This window comes from Haliotis asinina, chromosome 2 (genome assembly GCF_037392515.1).
Source record: "Haliotis asinina isolate JCU_RB_2024 chromosome 2, JCU_Hal_asi_v2, whole genome shotgun sequence".
Lineage (NCBI taxonomy): Eukaryota > Metazoa > Mollusca > Gastropoda > Lepetellida > Haliotidae > Haliotis > Haliotis asinina.
The window spans coordinates 77,986,934-78,005,977 of record NC_090281.1 but is presented as its reverse complement, the minus strand read 5'-3'; the positions used below and the strand labels follow the sequence as shown (position 1 = coordinate 78,005,977).

Sequence of the window (19,044 nt, the reverse complement as noted above, 5' to 3'; positions counted from 1 at the left end):
CATGTGGCACAAGAAAATATATGAGAACCACGGTGAGATAAACCGAACATTCCTTTGAAAGCACATGACTGCAGCCTTGAAACCCTTGAACGGTAAATACAGTCTGACCTTGTGTTTACCAAGTATGTAAAAGCGTTATAATTACAAACATTACACATTAACACACTTCCTGTCACGTGATAATTCCCACCGTGTAGTTCCTGGACTGAAGTCAGCAGCTGCAGTCAGCAATGGCGATGGACAGTATAATCCTTTTGATGTTGTTACATTGGACATTATGTGAGATCATGATTGTTGGTATGTTTGTTTGTGGTAACGTTTAGAGTCCCTGGACTCGTTTCATCAGTGGATGGTAATGGATCTATTTAGTATTGAACAACAAACACTTATAATAATGGATAGCCCGGGTATGCATGTGTCAGGCATATCCCACCATGAACACGAATGAGTGAGTGAGTTAGTATGAAACAGACAATACTGTGATCAACAGCATGCGCATCCATCTATGCGATAGCATGACGTGTGAAACAAGTCTTACTGAAGACCAACTCTAACCCACATCTATACGCATCGTATTGAAAGGTACATGAAACCTCTTTGTACTACAAACAGTATGTCTAAGAGTGAGTGAGTGAGTTTAGTTTTACGCCGCACTCAGCAAAATTCCAGCTATTTTATGGCAAGAATGGGTTGCTGAAGGCCTGTTCTACTCCGGGACCTTCACGGGTCGTATGTGTAAGACTTGACAGTAATTCGACATTATCCACAATGTTCTAAATGACTGATGACAGGTGAAGCATAGATGTCAGCTTCTATATTGTGAATAACACGACGTTTCGGAGCGTGCATGTATGAGGTGCTACAAAGAAACCATGTTTAACAACGTCGAGGAATGAATAATGAATAGAATAAAGTTGACATCCATAAATCTTGTTTTTCATATGCATTCCACTTCAAAAGATTTGATGACAGTTGACTCATGTGCCCATGTTTCAGAAAAGCAAGAAAGAACACTCGTCAGTGTGTGAATATGGTTTTAGGCAGCTTTTAGCAATATTCCAGCAATATCACGGCAAAGTACATTAAACATAACACGTTGACACGAGTGTAGTTTGTTTCGCGTGAGTCATCCAGGTCATGATCAGACTAGATATCTGTGATAATCATGAGCTGGCTTTGTAATTAGATTTACCTGTGCTCATGCAGGTGATAAACATCAATGTTGGGGACCCCAATGACATGTATCTATTAATAGGTAAGACGCAAAAAGCAGGTAATATATCGCGACCAATCGGACGAGGCTGGAGTGTGTCGCCTAACTGTGTGCATTTGCGTGAAAGTGTGTGCTGTGATAAGTGAGGGTTGGGACTGGGGGGCTTGGGGTGGAGTGGGGTTGGGGGTATGTGCTGCAATGAGTTTGGACTGGCATACATAAGGGTTGGGAGTTAGAGGGAGCAGTTTTGAGGCAGGGCAAGGCAGGGCAGGAGTATATGAATTGTCACAGTGCGTTTTAAATCAGTGAAGACTGAAAGGTATGGTTACGTGATCAAAGCAAAGCTCATAACACAGAATGATATATAAGCATGAGTTTGCGATTAAATAGACATCACGGCTTTCCCTACCTGGATCTAATTTTAGTCCGGAAATACCCGTGTATTACGAAAGAAATATATAAACCTAATATATAATCCCCGGCTACAAGACAGTTGCAAAAAATCCAGAAGCGGATATGACCAACAGTTTGCTGTTTTAATCCATATACCCAAAATAGGCATCAGACCTGACCAGGTACCATTTAAGGAAACATAGATCCAGCTGCAATTGCTTGAAGTGAACAAAGAAATATTTACGCAGCATTTCTATCCTCTTCATCACTGGTGGTGCAGAGTGACTGTTACTCAAATCTGTGCTGTGGATTTAATCACACAACGTTTCCGAACGAGTAATTAACTGAACCCCCTTTTAGAAGTAACAAAATGTTTACCGCTCTGCTTGTCACAGGCGCTCTCTGGCTGTTTCCAGAGATTGTCGCCCTGGAACGTATCAAGTGTTACAAAGATGGATGTGAGAGGGGAGTTCAGTACTGCGTGGAAGAGAGGCAACGTTGTTACAACTGTGACGACGTCAAACACCTCTGTGGAACTGAAGACTTGCCCTTACAGTGTGACGCCTTTTGTGCAGGTAGCAAATGTGTGATGCGTAAAGATCGTAGAGATTAGAAATGACCTTTGATAACCAATGTTTGATGTGAGAGACAACTAAGGGGACCGGGTGTCTTGGTTGACACTGATCATCGTCTCCCTTATCCGTAGATCGATGTTTATGCTGTTCATCACTGGATTCCACCAAAAAGGTGGAATATTGCTGAGTGCGGCGTAAAACAACACGATAGATAAGAAAGATGACTATATCTGACGGAAATTAGGTCAGCTGTACCCAGTGCATGTTCACTGATATCCTTTATCTTGCCGCGGCGCATCAAACTGAACGCGGTTATGACCAGTATATCAAATGGGTATCTACAATAGGTAAAGCACTTGATGACCCCACGGTGGTAAACCTGAGTATGTTTGTATTACTGTGCCTGAGTGAGCCCCGGGTCTGTAAATCAGCCTTGAGATCCCTCAACATTATTACTATAACCTTTTTAGCTGATGACACATATTTTGCCTTTCCTGGTGGTTTGAAGTCAAATGTTTCGTTGTCCTTATGAAGTGTTCAGAACATACAAAAAATCATATCCCAAATTGAGTAGATCGATGCTCATGATGTTAATCAATGGATTGTCAGACGTGGTTATTTACATATCGTAGGCCATATCACTGTAATATTGCTGACTGGGGCTTCAAACCAACCAATCAACAAATTTAGCCATTAATACTCGTATCAGTACGAAATAGGAACTCAAGGAAGTTCACGTAAAATCTTCAATTTCAGTCCAGTTATCAGACGATGCATTACACTGTGGGTGTTTTAATTTCAGTAATGACGGCCTTGGAACAAGAAAAACAGCAAAACGAAAGGATTAGGGAAGTCATTCAACGCAGCAATACAACAATCGAGATGCTCCAACACGACATCGCTACAACCAACCAGTCTCTCCATAATGCAACGAGTTACCTACAACGTCTCCAAGCCAACAACGACGACCTCAGAAACACCATAGCAGCAAGCAATGTCACAGTGAAAACATTAAAAAATGACATCCACCAGCTACAGATGCGCAATGAAGACTTACAGACAAAGCTTGCCAAAATGTCCTATCTACATACAAACCATACAATAATGGCTAAACGACAGTCTGACCCGGAACAGCAACTTGAAGGTAACTCACGGGTTAGGGTGAGGCCTCTTGATAATCGAATTGGAGTTGTTTCTGGTCTTTTTTAAACGAATATTATTTCAGTCACTAGGGTCATTACCATTAGTAGGGGCGGGTGAAGTACCCTCATGCCTAAAGCCCGGGTTCGATTCTCCACAGAGTACAATATGTGAAGCCCATTTCAGGTGTCGTCCTGGAAAAGGTGATACTGCTGGAAAAGTGCAATAAGCGACATAAAATCCAAATGACCTAGTCAACCAGTTTCATTTGCAGTGAACTTAAGGTGTAATCTTTGCATCCTGCATACTATCTTGACAAATGTGCTTATTGTCAGTAGAAAGGCGACAGTACTATTTTTAAGTATTAGCTTGAACAAATATGTTGTAAAATAAATCCCAGTAAAGCGATAATTATCACATATCACGTGAAGTACCTCCATTTAACTGTACCGTTTTCAGACTCTCTCAGTGGACTGATTTTGTGCTCGCTGTCTTGACTGAATTTATCTTCTGTCGTAGTAAAACTAGGATAGAGCTTACCGCAGTTTAAAATAACACTTGCATGCGTGTAAAATCATTAAGTCCTCTTGGTTTTGTGTAGTTGGGTTATTTATGAACCCTTCATAAAATCATTTGGTTGTATATTTTCTTTGTTTAGATCAGAAGATAGCGATACGTGTACTCTCGGGGATCCTGCTTACTGTGTTGTGTGTGATGGTCGTGTTGTTCCTCGTACTGTGCAGATGTCGACCTGACAAACAAACTCTCAAAGGTATCTATCTATCTGCTTGTATCTAGATTCTCACTCTTTCACACTTTAAGGAGGGGAGTAAAGTAGCCTAGTGGTTATAGTGTTGGCTCGTTACGCGGAAGACCCGCGTTCGATTTCCCACATAAGTACAATGTGTGAAGCCCATTTCTGGTGTTCCCGCTGTAAAATTGCTGGAACGTTGCTAAGATCAACAGTATACAGTATTTCAGCTGTATCATTACCCGTACTTGGTACCCCCAACTTTCATTGCTAAGAATTTATGCGTGTGTCCAGAGGGTTTCTAGGGCTACTTAAAACATGTTGATCACTGAAATATAATTTTGCATTTCCATTTTGCATTTCCATTTTGCATTTCCATTGCATTTCCGCTTGATCCAGAGAAGAGGTCCTTAGTGGGTGACACCGACCTTGAACTGAAGGACACCAAAACGACCCTGAATTTTGAGGAATCCATCACAAAGGCCAAGGCTGACTTTTCACATCGAGACCAAGAAGAAGAAGATGCGGTGTCAGATGACAGCGCTGTCGTCGCTGGATCCTCAGCTGAGAGCGTTAACGCGCAGGAGTGCCCTCGGGAACACAACCTTGATGGGTCTGGTGTAAAAGCCAAGGGCCACCCTAGCCCCACATCTGATTCTCCAGATCATAGGGACGTCAGGTGTGACAGCTATGGCTCCAGTCAGGACACCCGCGGGATCAACCCAACACCCGATGATCAATCAGCTGACATAAGACTTGCAATTGACAAGCCTTTCAACAGTGTATATAAACATGCGGCAATGCGAAATAATGCCATTCGGTCACAAGAAGTATGAGATGATTTGACGTGTTAGGAAATAGGAAATTGATCAAATCATGTTTTCCATGAATTAGGTTGATCCCAGGTTATTAAGCAGATAGATAATATTTACTAGACACTGTCACGTTTTGACCTTTCGATATGTGTCAGTGCCGTTTAGACCACTGGTCAAGAGAAACTATTTAACGTATATTTGAAGTAAAAATAATACGATAATCAGAAGCCAAAATAGGTCCTCACCGACGTCATAATCTATGTTAACTCCAGCAGATGAGTGCCAACTTAGTGAAAAGTCCACTTACGTTAATGTAAGACGTTCCTCAACGCATAATGGGACCTGGTGTTACGTCAAATACGGTTACGTCACATGAACGATACTCGTCAGAGATTAAAGAAAATACATGAATGTTACCATCGTGTGCCAAAAAGAGGATTTGTCGTCTATTTCACCACAGTTCCATGTGCTGAATTTCTGCACAAGAGAAAACTGTAATCGCTTTTCAGAGCTTGTCGGTATTAAAATGTCGATGGATCTCTCCGAAAGTGCTTCCAAGTGCGGTGATAGATGTATAATGTCAAAGTGCGCCACAGAAAAACAAGCAAAGAACAGGGAAATTAAACAAATATGAAAAATATACACACCAACACCAACAAAAAACATGCAAACAATCGAACCCTGGTCTTCTTCAAGACGGGCGAACGCTTTACCCACAAGCCACATTGTGCAGTGGATGTACAGAGACATTCTAGGTCTCTATGCATTCATGGCACATTCGACAGTTCATGTAAATATTTTCTTCACGAATCATAGTTTGGCAAATGTGAGGGCTAGTCTTGTTCAGCCAAACGGAGGCCCTGTGTTTCATTTCACATTTAAAATTACTCTTTACTGATGAAAAGCAGCATGCAGTAGAGAGGTTTCAAGTGATCTCGGCATTGTCAGGCTGGTAAAGGACCGATCATAATTTAAGGCTAGAGGGCTGATGCTGTCTTTAAGGGGGTGGTGGTGGACGCCCATTTTGATCTGGGTAGACAGTGGGTCATCATTCTTGTACACGTAATCCTAATCTGGGAACATATGTATTAAAATGTACATAAGAAACAGGGAGTCACTTAACAGTCATAAATTGTACACATTCACATTGTACATTTATTCACATTGTACATATTTCACCCCACACCCACCCCTACCTCTCTGCCTATTTCATACCACGAAGAACTTTCCGGAGAATATGTACACTCAACAAAGCTGCCTGTGGGTACCACAAGGGCTGCGCTCTCGGTGGACAACCCGGGCACTCTTCTGATCTACAAAAAGAGATCAGAAGGTACCAAACCATGGGCACAGAGAAAAAACTATGGGGAGCTTTACGACAGTGTACTTGGGATGCAATCGAGATCTTTCAAAGGCGAGTTCCGCATTTTGGCACACTCTTTTTTAATCTTGCCAATCACATTGCCGTCAAAAGGGGCAGAAAAGTCAGCGATATAAATCAATTCATTGGTTTTATTAACAAGGACAAGATCAGGTTGGTTGTCAGAATTCTTCTAATGCTGGATTTGGGTCTATTCCAAAGATGTTTAAAGGATGATTTTTCATGAGGCCCAGGACATGTTCAGTCAGGGTAGTATCATGGATGGATCTCGGAGTCAAACCCACAGGCATTTCGAAGACAGTAATGCAAGCAGCGAGTCATGTCATCATGTCTTTTAGCATACGCTGTTTGTGCCAATGAAAGACATCCATTGAAAATGTCAATATTTTGGCGATTGCGACTGTGAAGTGACTGGTCTTGGGCAACAAAAGGAAACCCCTCAGTGTCACATTTAAAAGCAGTCGGCTTTACCCAGGCGAAGGAGACAGTTGGATTGCTATTCTGACAGTGCATATATCAACACGGTCCTCGGGAAATACTTTCGTTGACCTTATATGATGTCCTGGCAACTAAGCATGCAACGAAGAATTGAAGACATGCATATCAAACAGGAGACATTCAACACACGTGTTAGATAGTGGTGAATCTAAAACGTGCAACGACAGGTTGCCCTTGTATGACAAGGCTTTTTTTGATGTTTTATGGTGTTTGTATTTAGTAAGGTCCATAATAAACTAGTCTTGACCTGACAAGACCAGCTCTAACCCGGGTCTTCATGGGTCGTATCATGGTATTACAGTCAGGTGAAATATCATAACAATCAACAGGTGAATTCGATAAACGTTGTCAGGACGGGAGATTTCAGATCTTCTGGAACTGGAGCATTTGGGCACTGTCACTGGTTTAGTCGTGACATGTATACGGTATAATAATATTGATCTGTCCTAAGATCAACGTGAAGTTCAGGGGAAGACAGATAAGACTTAGAAAACATTCACCGAAAAAAACTGATTTACTGAATTTTGGAAAATGCCCAGCATTGTTTGTAAACGTGAGATTGGACACAGTAGAACACTTGTCCTTTCATGTGATCCCTTATTTTTCCTTCAGTATATATCAATGGTGTGACGTCATTCAGGCTAATGCTCATTGAACCCGAGTTGTGTTGGTCTCGTGTGCAGATGAACCGTTCTCTCAGAGTGAACCGTTCTCTCAGAGTGAACCGTTCTCTCAGAGTGAGCACAGTTTCAGTAATTTCTGATAACTTGAGAACCCGATAGCTGAATTGTTTTGAGGTGGTGTGTGTTTGGTGTGTTATGCCGCATTCAACAATATTCCAGATGTATGGTGGTTCGTAAACAATCGAATCTGGAACAATCCAGTGATCAACAATATCAGCATTATACAATGACATGTGCCAACTAAGTCAACGGGTCTGACCACACGATTCGTTAGTCGTCTTTTATAAGGATGGGTTACTGGAGACCATTTCTGATATGCGTCTTCACGCTTAGGCGTTGATACAGCACCGGGTAGCCCATTTCTGGTGTCCCCGGCCGTGATGTTGCATGAATATTGCTACAAGCGGCGGACGTAAGTCCAGCTCACTCACACACTCACTCCTGGCTCCAAAGAGAAGAAAGCATCGAGACCAGGACTCAGAAATCTCAAGTGAAGAGTGATGTGTTGACCAATACTGCAATAGTTTAAGTGGAATGTGCATATTAAACTTTCTTCTACTTCGAAGGATTATCGGCCGCCATATACATGTAGCTGGAACATTGCTAAGTGCGGTGTAAAATTAAACTCGTTCACTCACTCCAAGGATTATTCAAATTGTTTGCTAATACATGTAAGAACAGCATCATAGACCAATGTAACCCAGAATATGTATAAATCCGACAATGTGTCTGTGTCTGCAAGTCAATCAGTCTGTGTGCGAGAGGTAAGTTACAGGTTACATTTCTGTTAGTTTGTTGTTGACATTCAATACTGGGCAACAGATGAAAACAACAACACAATTTGTCTGACGAGCTTTTTCTGTAGCTAGCCCAGGCGTTGAATAGACGAGTGTTCTCACTATTTATGTACGCTGAAAGTCGGTCAAAGCGACAGATAACGATACGCTCTGACAAATTCTAAACGCATTGCATATCTCAGTTGAGCGGGAACACCTATGCGGTACCGGTTGGCTCAAACATACTTCCTCAAAATGAAAAATAAAAACTGACGAGGAGAAGAAATAGCTGAGGAAAGATATAGTTCAGGATGAAGATTGTTTTGTGGGTTGTCTGTCTTTGCATAGGCGGAACTGTATGCTGGGATCGGTCCCGATGTTATGAAGACCATTGCAACGAGAAGAGATGTCAGATTTGCGAGGATATGAAACAGCACTGCAGTCGTGACTACATGTCATCCCAGTGTGATGGATTTTGTAAAGGTAATCCTTTTGATTTTTATATCTAAAATTAGTCCATTTCCATTAATGATTTGATGATGATTTGATATTAGAAAAACAATTTTGCCAGCTAACTACATTGGGCATTTCATGTTGAAGGCTGTCACACAAAAGATAGATGGAAATGATTTCATCATAATTTATGCCTGGGTGTATGGAGAAGTGTACACAATGTGAAAGCTCAACCCCACCACCACCACCAACGACCCACCCTCCACCCACGACCTAAAATAGGGTTGAGTATGTATGCCATGTACACACCGGTTCGTCTGGGCTATGACCTCATTTACGAGGGGGTCTTGATATAGCTTTCCTCTAGCTAGAACGTTAAACACCAAGCAGTGATTTATTCCAATATCTTTTGTTTTTAAATTTCCTGTTGCTTTTCAGCTCTGGAACTAATTGGTAACAAAACGCGAAATCCTGATAGTTACATGGACGTAACTACAAATAGTGACGAAAGAAGAATACGGAAACTACAAAATATTCTTGCTAAAAGACGACGCGATTTTGAGACAGTCAGCAGATCTTTAAAAGACGCCCAGGAGTCTATAAAAAATCTCATATATGAAAATAATTATTTGAGAAATATTATCTCGGATCCTAAGGAAATGCTTTTTTATGAGCCTAATGGCCAAGGCCAGCACAGGAGTTGTGACTGCCGTATCCAAGAAGATTCCTTGAGTCAATGTTTGACACAACTAAAGGAGCAGGCAAGACGGACAGATGTGGTGATTGGTAATGTCATAGGTAAGATCATCATTTCGTATGGGATCGGTTATTTAGTAGCCAAGGTACAAAGTGTATAAGCAGCATGTGTTTCAATGCCGTATATCATCACATAACAGTAATGTTATAATTATGAAACAGTTGGGAGCCTTATTTTGTAGGATATTGATAATTTAACAGGTAGGGTATGAATCCCTAATCTAAAAAAATAGTCAGATAAAGGGATTCAAATGCCGAAACCCGAATATGAAGAGACCTCAAACTTGAGGTTAAAATATGGAAAAATTTAGGTTTGGGTGTTCATATTTTTAAGATACCCAGGATCACAAGGATCCCCTGGTATGTTAAAGGGGCTGAAATACTGTATATTGACACTGTTCGTCAGAATTTCGTATCAGATTAATTTCGAATCAGATTATACATACATACATGTTCTTGTATAGCAGTTTCAGTTTCATAAGACCTCACATATCAACAATGACAAAATTATTAAACATCATAATTAATTATAATTACATTAATTACAATTAATAATTATTGATTTAATTTAACATTATGAACTGTGAACACTAACAGAACAAATAGCTTTTGAAGGTAGACATTGCAGACTGATGCTGTTCTATGTTTAAGAGTCTCACAGACTCTGTCAGAAATGTACTTCCCTCATGGCCATGGAAAGACCAGGTATTTCACAGTGCATAGAATAATTTGCCTTTTTAGAAAAAGGCTTAACTAAAATACGTATGCATGCTATTGTAAATACACATAAGCAAACATCAGCCATAACGAAGTCAAAAGGACCACTAAGTTTACTTTTACCTGCTGGTTATTATGATAACATGAAAATGTTTTTGCACAAGACATTTTACAGCTCGATATGGTGTTGAATGCCCTCACTTAATGTGTACACTTAGTGATCGAGAATATAGGTCAGGCGTGGCAGGTTGTAAACACTTGACTGACACAGCGGTCACGTATTAACTGTACAACACACGCAGCTTTTGATAACAAACAAGGTCAAAGGCTGCTATACCTGTGTGTAAGAGTGTCACAGAAACGGGCACGCTTATTCACTGACAAATATGTTAACATATCTATGCACTCTAAACACCAAAGAAACGCCACACCCCGTGTCTGATGACGCATGTTCCTATGTGCAGCTGGCTTTGTGATGTGTGGACGTTCACCTCAGTCTGTTGCGCTAAATAAGTCTTATAACCGTGATAATGTGGCATCTTTCGGCAACAGCATTGTACGGCGACTCCACCTGCACCACTCCGATGGCTCTCCTGTCTTCTTTCTTTTCAGCTGTTAATCTTGGCATATACCTCGTACTTGTATACATATATATCATGCATTCTAGTCTCTCTGTATACTCTACAGAATCACTCTACACGTGAAATAGATGCAAATACTGCTTGAATATTGATACGTTTTTCCGATCGATATTATGTAAGCAGAAAGTGTAAAAATGTTAACAGTTGTTCCTAAACACTTGTTCACAATATCAAATACTCCCTATTTCAAAACAACAGAAAATGAGTTTAATGACTGAAAAGACTTTATAGTGGTTGTTTCTTGTTTAGTTAAATAAAAAAATGATGACTTTAAATGTTTACCTTATATTTCAACCTTTTCTTTTGGACAATGTCTTTTTGACACGTATGTAAGTAAAACGCGCGCGCGCGCGCGCGCGCGTGTGTGTGTGTGTATTGCCCATTCACATCCCGACCGGTCGCACTGAAAGACGTTAAAATGTGGTACTTGTTGGTCCCTGCCTGGCACTCGGCATTAAAGGATGGTCGGCTTACAGTCAGTATAATATGTCTGAGTGAGGTATTCATACATTAGTGCGGCATGGTATCTCAGTAAGATAAAGCATTTTGAAAGTCTGGGCTATTACAAGCAGCCCCACATACACGCCGTCTGATGAGTGAAACATACCTAGGTGCGACGTTAAACCCCATTTCACCTCACCATTATGTATTTAATGTTTCAGATGTCTGCAGACATGAACTTGTAGTGCTGCTATCACTGGCATGTCTCATAATATATCTGATGTACACATGCAAGTCTTCATCCAGTCAGAACTCCTGATTGACACATCCAAGTCTTCATCCAGTGAGACCTCCTGATTGACACATCCAAGTCTTCATCCAGTCAGACCTCCCGACTGACACATCCACGTTTTCATCCCATCAGACAGTGTGATGTACACATCCAAGTCTTCATCCAGTGAGACCTCCTGATTGACACATCCAAGTCTTCATCCAGTCAGACCTCCCGATTGACACATCCACGTTTTCATCCAATCAGACAGTGTGATGTACACATCCAAGTCTTCATCCAGTGAGACCTCCTGATTGACACATGCAATATTTCATCAAATCAGACAGTGTGATGTACACACCTAGGTCTTCATACAATCAGACGACCTTATGTACAATTCCAGGTCTTCAACCAATCACACCGCCTGAGGTACATATCTAAGTCTTCATCCAATCAGACGGCCTGATGTGCACATCCAAATCTTCATCCAGTTACCGCCTGAGGTATTCATCCAAGACTATGTCCAATCAGACAGCGTGCTGTACACATCCGGGTCTTCATCTAGTGATACATGTAGTCAGGCTGAAGACCCGAGTTCGATTTCCCACATACGTTCAATGTCTGAAGCCCATTTCTGGTGTCCTTCTTCACTGTGTTTGTCTGCTTGTGGCAGTGATTTCTTATGAATGTGGAAAGGGATTTGTCGATTTGAATAAAAATAAAACTTTTTGAATAAAAATTTATAATCCTGTCTGTACACAAATATACAAAAGCTGAAACAGCTTCAGCAGCTGACATAATGCCATCGTCTCCAACCCGTTACACTTAGTTCAATCTGTATATAAGTAGTAAACTTAATAAAATGTGCACATACATGAGATCCACACCTGTTTCACTTTCCAGCACACTATATACAGTAAATCCTGCAATGAACACGGTGTGCATATGGACACCCCTACCGTAAGTTGCACACACCCATACGATGTTATGTTTAACTAGAGCGAGACCATAAGTTGGTCTCTTGGGCCCAATCCGACTGCCTTTTAGAAAAAAACAAACAATATCTTTAAAACAAGTAAGTGAAACATTTTCTAAAAAATATGCCCATGAGCGAAAGGTCCGTGATATAGCTGAAATAATGCTGAAGGTGAAGTATAACCCAACTCACTCACTCACTCAGGTAACACATGGGTGTGTCAGTCAGGTCAGCTTCGCATAAAATCGTGCACAACACGGCAAAGAGGGTCAGTATACATTACTTTTGAAAGGCGTTTTGTCAAATTCAAATGCGTGAGATATACGACAGAGTGTTTGAATTGGCTGTGGCCTCAACACATGTTAAACAGTGAGTATTCCAAACACATAAATCAACAGATACTGTTGCTAGTATCGAAAAAATGGTATCTCTAACATGTTGTACAAACACCCACGGTGACCTATAATTGTAATTGTGAACCATTTATATATATTGAACATTTTTGAACATTTGAACCGCTGTAAGAATGTGGTTGTGATCGTATTACGTTTCAATGTGTAAATATTCACACAAGTTAATCTGTATGCACACTGTTGTCAAGACGAATAATGCTAGTGTCAAATCAGTTCTGCATAGCTTGTGCACGTATTGAAATCCGTTCGATTGTAAACATACGGTAATATGCAATCTCTACTATGGTGGACCAGTAATATACACTCAGGAGCAAAATAGCGAGTTTGTGTTTAACCCTCTTGAGGTATTTGAAATAACACTGTTTCAAATCGTTTTCCATTGAAATATGAACACATAATACAACCAGCTTAGAGATGATTCTTTCATTTTAAACAGTGTCGATTTGTGTGTGCATTATTCTATGGGTGTTTTTTTTCATAAATATTCATGAAAATAAAAAAAAATAATTATAGAGAGTTATGAAATATCCAGTTAGGTGAGCACAATAGTATTTACTATTTGCTCAGGAGACAACCCGCCTTGATGCAGATTAAGCACGTCACATGTAGATATATGACCTTGTGGGGCAGAATAAGCTCGTGTCTGCCCGAACACCTGGCATCATCACAGTTTCACAGTGATTCATAAACACATGAACGATGTGTCGCATGGTGATAATCACTTGATTGCCTGGACCATGTTCAACTGGTGTGCAAACAACATCATACAGCTGTAATACAGCTGACACAAATATATGCTCATGATACAGTCACAGTGGTACAACTGACTCTTCTTTATAAACGTTATGTGGAAAGGGATTTGTCGCGTCTAGTTTATTTGAGAAAGAAACAGCAAAAAGTCCCAGTAGGTTATGGAAGCACAAATTACTTTCACTTTGTATGGACCCGTGAAGGTCCCGGGGTAGAATAGGCCTTCAGCAACCCATGCTTGCCACAAAAGGCGACACAGCTTGTCGTAAGAGGCGACTAACGGGATCGGGTGGTCAGGCTCGCTGACTTGGTTGACGCATGTCATCGGTTCCCAATTGCGCAGATCGATGCTCATGTTGTTGATCACTGGATTGTCTGGTCCAGACTCGATTATTTATAGACCGCCGCCATATAGCTGTAATATTGCTGAGTGCGGCGTAAAACTAAACACACTCACTCACTCACTTTGTATGGTAAAATGAATGTTCCTTCAAATATTTCAACCTGTGACCATGTCTTCAATGATAATCAGTATACACAGATGTAGGTTTATATCAATATGCATGCAAGACAAGAAGTGACTGGTGATTTGGGGTAATATGTATTGTCTGAACTATAAACATGTTGCTGTTTTTTGTTGCATAAACTGAACCTCATTGTAAGAAAACTCTTTACTATAGTATACACATTTAATGGTTAGTTTTCACATTATACCCCATCGAAAAGAATCTTTTGTGCTTTTATTGATATTTCAAAGGGGTTCCAAAATAGCTTCGTATAAAGTAGAGGGTATTTCTTTCAAGTAAGCTTTAAAAAGAGAAAATAATCTTCACAGTATCTGCAGTCTCACAGTAATTGATCTGTAATGCAGGAGTTAGACAAGGAGAAACAAACTCCTGCTTTCTATTCACCTCACCGACTTCAAAAGATGTATCCTTGACCTTGTGAAGGCGGCAGTCTTAGTTATATGCACTATTATGCTGCTTTTACAATTTACTTTTAGCAAAATGATACAGCCAAATCAAGTCCCGTAATTAGTATCACGAATACCGAATAGCGTACTACTTCGAAACTTCAGTCTCGGAAAAAAGCCCAAAGATTAGTGGTAGTGGTAGTATAAGCAACTTTTGTGCAGTGATGGGTGTTGCGTCATTCTGATTATAAGATTGTTCCCCACTTCGAGTTAATTTGCAGTTGATGCGAGGGGATGTCAATAAGTTTTGAGCCTTGAGCATTTTTCATACCCAGGTGTCACAGCCTATGGTTCGATATTGAACCTTGGGGTGTAGCTGTTTTGGTATCCTACTCTCAGAAGTTATTGAACAGCTCACATTGACAGAAAGAGACCCCCCTCGCGGCAGTGAAAATGCATACAATTGAGTATAGAGCAGTAATTAAGATTTTAGTTCTTGAAGGAAACTCGGCGAAGAACATTGAAAAGAGGCTTTCAGCAGTTTATGGGAAGTCTTCCCCTTCATCTGCTACCATCAAACGATGGGTCAATGAATTTAAGCATGGTAGAGAGAGTCTTGAAGATGATCCCCGTCCAGGTCGCCTAACAACAAGCACTAGTCAGGAAAACATTGACAGAGTGCACAGACTTGTGCTGGAAAATCGTCGAATCACACTCCACGAGTTAGAGGAGACCACAGGCATTTCACACGGATCCATCGAGACAATTCTTCATGAACATCTCGTCACGTCTAAGGTGTGCGCAAGATGGGTGCCAAGAATGCTTACAGATGAAATGAAGCAAACAAGGGTCACCATAAGCAACTCCATGCTAACCAGATACAACAAGAATCCAGAATATTTTCACTTTAGGCTAGTAACCTGTGATGAAACCTGGATCCACCACTATGATCCTGAGAGCAAACAAGAATCCATGGAATGGAAGCATGTCACTTCTCCCAGGACCAAAAGGTTCAAAGCTTCCAGATCAGTGCAGAAGGTAATGGCGACAGTCTTCTGGGATAGCAATGGCGTCATCCACATACTTACTAAAACGGAAGAACAATGAATGGGGAATATTACGCTAACATGTTAAGGCAAGTGCGACAGTCAATCAAGGAGAAGTGACGGGGCAAGATCACACGTGGTATTCTTCTACATCAAGACACTGCTCCAGTACACAACTCTCGCGTTGCAGCCGCTGCTCTCCAGGAATGCGGATACGAAATCTTGCCGCATCCCCCCTACTCTCCAGACTTGGCACTAAGTGATTACCATCTGTTCCCAAATCTCAAGAAACACTTGGTCGTACATTTCAGGATGACAAGGAGCTTATTGCTGCTACTGAGGCTTGGTTTGAGGACCAAAATGGCGCCTTCTACAGAGATGGCATCAGCGCCTGGCAGAAAAGATGGAACAAGTGTCTTGACTTACAAGGGACTATGTTGAAACATAAATGTGGTTCATACCAATATTTTGTGTTTTTCTACGCAAGGCTCAAACCTTATTGACATCCCCTCGTAGTTCACATTTGGAGACAGACGGCCTATGAAAGGATTATATCATTTGAGTGTATTTTCTGAGATTTTGCGTGGAAACTTTGCTCAAGACTGAGGGTATTTTATTTTGCTGATTAGACACGTGTCCTAATGCAACATGTACGCAAAACCTTTTCTTTGTTTTAATGAGGTACGTAGCATTTGTTTGAGTATATATATATTATATATATATATATTTAAAATAGCGGGTAATGTTGATGACGTCTTGTTGAGTTCATGTTCGATACTCAGAGGTATGTAATCGTTTGCTGTGTAAATGAGGGTATATATCAAGGCTTCAATCATAGCAAATGTCTCTTCTTACAACTTGTTCAGCTTGACGTGATCAAGTAGATATATATGCATTACGTGACTCGTCACAGCTGGTTGGGTTTATCGTTATGAAGGGGTCCGAACAGCCGAGACAAGGTTGCCGTTTGACATCTTAGTGTCGAGAAATCGTGAACAATGTCTTAACTTTCTTTAAAAAGATTATCTGCAGGTGGTTCGATGTTTGATGTCCGCACGAACGCAACATTGACAACATTCTCTGCGCACCTATTTAGTGAAGTTAACTTTACCCGCCGTTTGTACCATTTGACCTCCCGGTTCATGTTTATGTAGAGTAGCTCAGGTCAAACTGAACAAGCTGCAATGTCATTATGAATCAGTCTCAGTCATATTATCTTCCAAGCATACTTTCCACCGAGGGAATACTTTACATTATGAGCTTCCGCCGTTCTTTTATATGTTTGTCAAGTTTAAATATGCTACATAAATGAGAAGAATACCCAGTCTTGACTATCCACAGAAACAATATTGTTTGGTATAAAGGGAAAATAGCTGTGAAACGTATATAAATGGAGCTCAGACAATAAAGTGATTGTGAACCGGAAAATGAATTGTGTGGTTGCCCACCTTACTTTGACATGCTACATGAATCACCGGGACCACATTCCACCATGAAAAGCATCGGCTACGGGTTATGCGTACTGATTTGATTAAACAATGCAGCTGAAAAGTCAGTGACAATGTGTTTCGTCTAGGGTGTGGTTTAAGGTGTCAGTATGATAAAATATTTGATGCCCTGAATACAAATATCAACGGTGAGAGACTTTGGGTAGCCCAGTCGTTAAGATTACCATACAAGTTACGTTCTAAGCAGAAGTGGTATTCAGACTCACTAGTGGGAACAACACAAATTACTTGAGCTGTAATCCAGGAGTTAGACAAGGAGAGGCAATCTCCTGTTCTCTATTTACCTGACCGACTTTAAAAAGATGTATCTCTGATCATGGTTGTGAAGGCGGTAGTTTTAGTTATATGCATTCAAGGGTACAACTTGTGAAGCCCACCTCTGGTGTTGTCCACTGAGATATTGCAGGAATATAAGCGGCGTAAAACCCAACTCACCTCACTTCCGTAGTCTTGTAATGGTGCTGGGCGATACATGCAAAAAACCTGTCTAGAGCTGGTGCTGAGTCGCATGTCTGCAGTAAAAGACAAATAATATGGATGACAGCTTCTTGTATATTGTATGTCACAACTTTTCAGTGCTAATCCTTGTCCATTCGTCGGATGAACTGTTGAATTCAATAGCCCAGAATACATTGTGACATACAATAAACAAGATGTTGTCATCCAAATTATTTGTCTTTTATTTCAATGCCAAGCTTTAAATGCCTATCAAGAATCGCATGTCTGCAGTTGGCGATGTTTCGTTAAGCTTCATGTTAGTCGTGTTTTGACCACGTATTACACGCAGATGACATATAAAGGTATAGTTTCACATGCCAACATTTTTCATTTCACTCAGACGTAACAAATGTTTAAAGTGTCCATTTACCTTACAGGGTAAATGATCTCACCATGTTTACGTATATTTATGACTATAAAATTTTAGGGTGTTCCCATACTTTTCCTGTGTAGTATACATTCGCATATTGTTTTCCGCAAAATGGGAACATGGCTGTGTGTAAATGTGTGTCGAGTCCAAACATCCCAAAGTCATTAATATTTTTATATTCACACGCTTGGCTAGTTCGGGTTTGTTTGAAAATGTCATTGCAACCCACTCAGTTACATCGGTGTTCATCCCATCGCTTATCCCTGTAATTGGCATACATACAGTGGCAGTGTTCATGCTTGGCTGCGCTGTTCATGCACTATAGATAGCTAATATTTAAAAGGGCGTACTACAGAGGTACATGTAAATTTGAAATCGAAACGCACCACGAGTTTGTCTCCGTTCGGCAACTCAAGCGAAACTCGGGTTCGTCTTTTGTTTCTCTTGTGGCTTTGCTGGACTGAAAGTTTGAAAAAGTAGGTGAACTCATACTAGTAACCAGTAGCGTATGGCAAAAAGGTTTGACATTTGATATTACAATATTTTCTAAATGACACCACACAAAATTATACATGTTAACTAACATTAGGAAATATACGTTTCATCCGATGGTCATATGAACAACGCTTGAAATCAACGAATTATCTGGCGTCCGATTTACACAGTTTTAAAGGGGTGTTAAACTAAACGAACACTCAACTCTGCATTTTCATATCTTTCACAGGTGCGTAAACATGGTCTTTGTTTTCTAGCATGTGTAACATATGTAAAAATGCTGTGATTGTATGACATGCATTTTAATACCTTTAAAATCTCGTATGACCAGGTTTATGTGTGTCATGTATTAGGTAAATGGTAAATACACGTAATTGATAAATAGAACATAACAAGATTGGCAGTACTTAAACATGTATTTCAATCGTTCTGTAATATAACTTACAAGAGGTTCGTTAGCTCGTCCGACCATGTCATAATGTACTGAAATCATTAGAAACACGTGATGAAGTGATACCAATGACTATATCCATATGTATGCTAGGGAGTGTGTGTGTTTGTGTGTTTGTGT

The 19,044-nt window shown here is 40.5% G+C and overlaps 2 protein-coding genes across 2 annotated transcripts; both read left to right on the top strand.

The window, feature by feature from the left end:
* Positions 1-1,710: 1,710 nt before the first annotated feature.
* Positions 1,711-5,435, top strand: LOC137272896 (uncharacterized). The gene is made up of 4 exons (XM_067805315.1): positions 1,711-2,181; positions 2,984-3,325; positions 3,980-4,093; positions 4,472-5,435. Exons 1-4 carry the CDS (start codon positions 1,977-1,979, stop codon positions 4,906-4,908), a joined length of 1,098 nt encoding a protein of 365 aa, XP_067661416.1. The 5' UTR covers positions 1,711-1,976; the 3' UTR covers positions 4,909-5,435.
* A 2,992-nt stretch (positions 5,436-8,427) lies between these two features.
* On the top strand, positions 8,428-12,317 carry LOC137272894 (uncharacterized). The gene is made up of 3 exons (XM_067805314.1): positions 8,428-8,708; positions 9,117-9,476; positions 11,455-12,317. Exons 1-3 carry the CDS (start codon positions 8,537-8,539, stop codon positions 11,550-11,552), a joined length of 630 nt encoding a protein of 209 aa, XP_067661415.1. The 5' UTR covers positions 8,428-8,536; the 3' UTR covers positions 11,553-12,317.
* Positions 12,318-19,044: the final 6,727 nt, after the last annotated feature.

Bases quoted from the DNA above. Each gene is read 5' to 3' on its own strand.
- LOC137272894 (XM_067805314.1), top strand. From the start codon at position 8,537: ATGAAGATTGTTTTGTGGGTTGTCTGTCTTTGCATAGGCGGAACTGTA. The intron at 8,709-9,116 runs GTAATCCTTTTG...GTTGCTTTTCAG, and splicing joins GTGTGATGGATTTTGTAAAG to CTCTGGAACTAATTGGTAAC. The intron at 9,477-11,454 runs GTAAGATCATCA...TTAATGTTTCAG, and splicing joins GGTGATTGGTAATGTCATAG to ATGTCTGCAGACATGAACTT.
- LOC137272896 (XM_067805315.1), top strand. From the start codon at position 1,977: ATGTTTACCGCTCTGCTTGTCACAGGCGCTCTCTGGCTGTTTCCAGAG. The intron at 2,182-2,983 runs GTAGCAAATGTG...TTTTAATTTCAG, and splicing joins GTGTGACGCCTTTTGTGCAG to TAATGACGGCCTTGGAACAA. The intron at 3,326-3,979 runs GTAACTCACGGG...TTCTTTGTTTAG, and splicing joins CCCGGAACAGCAACTTGAAG to ATCAGAAGATAGCGATACGT.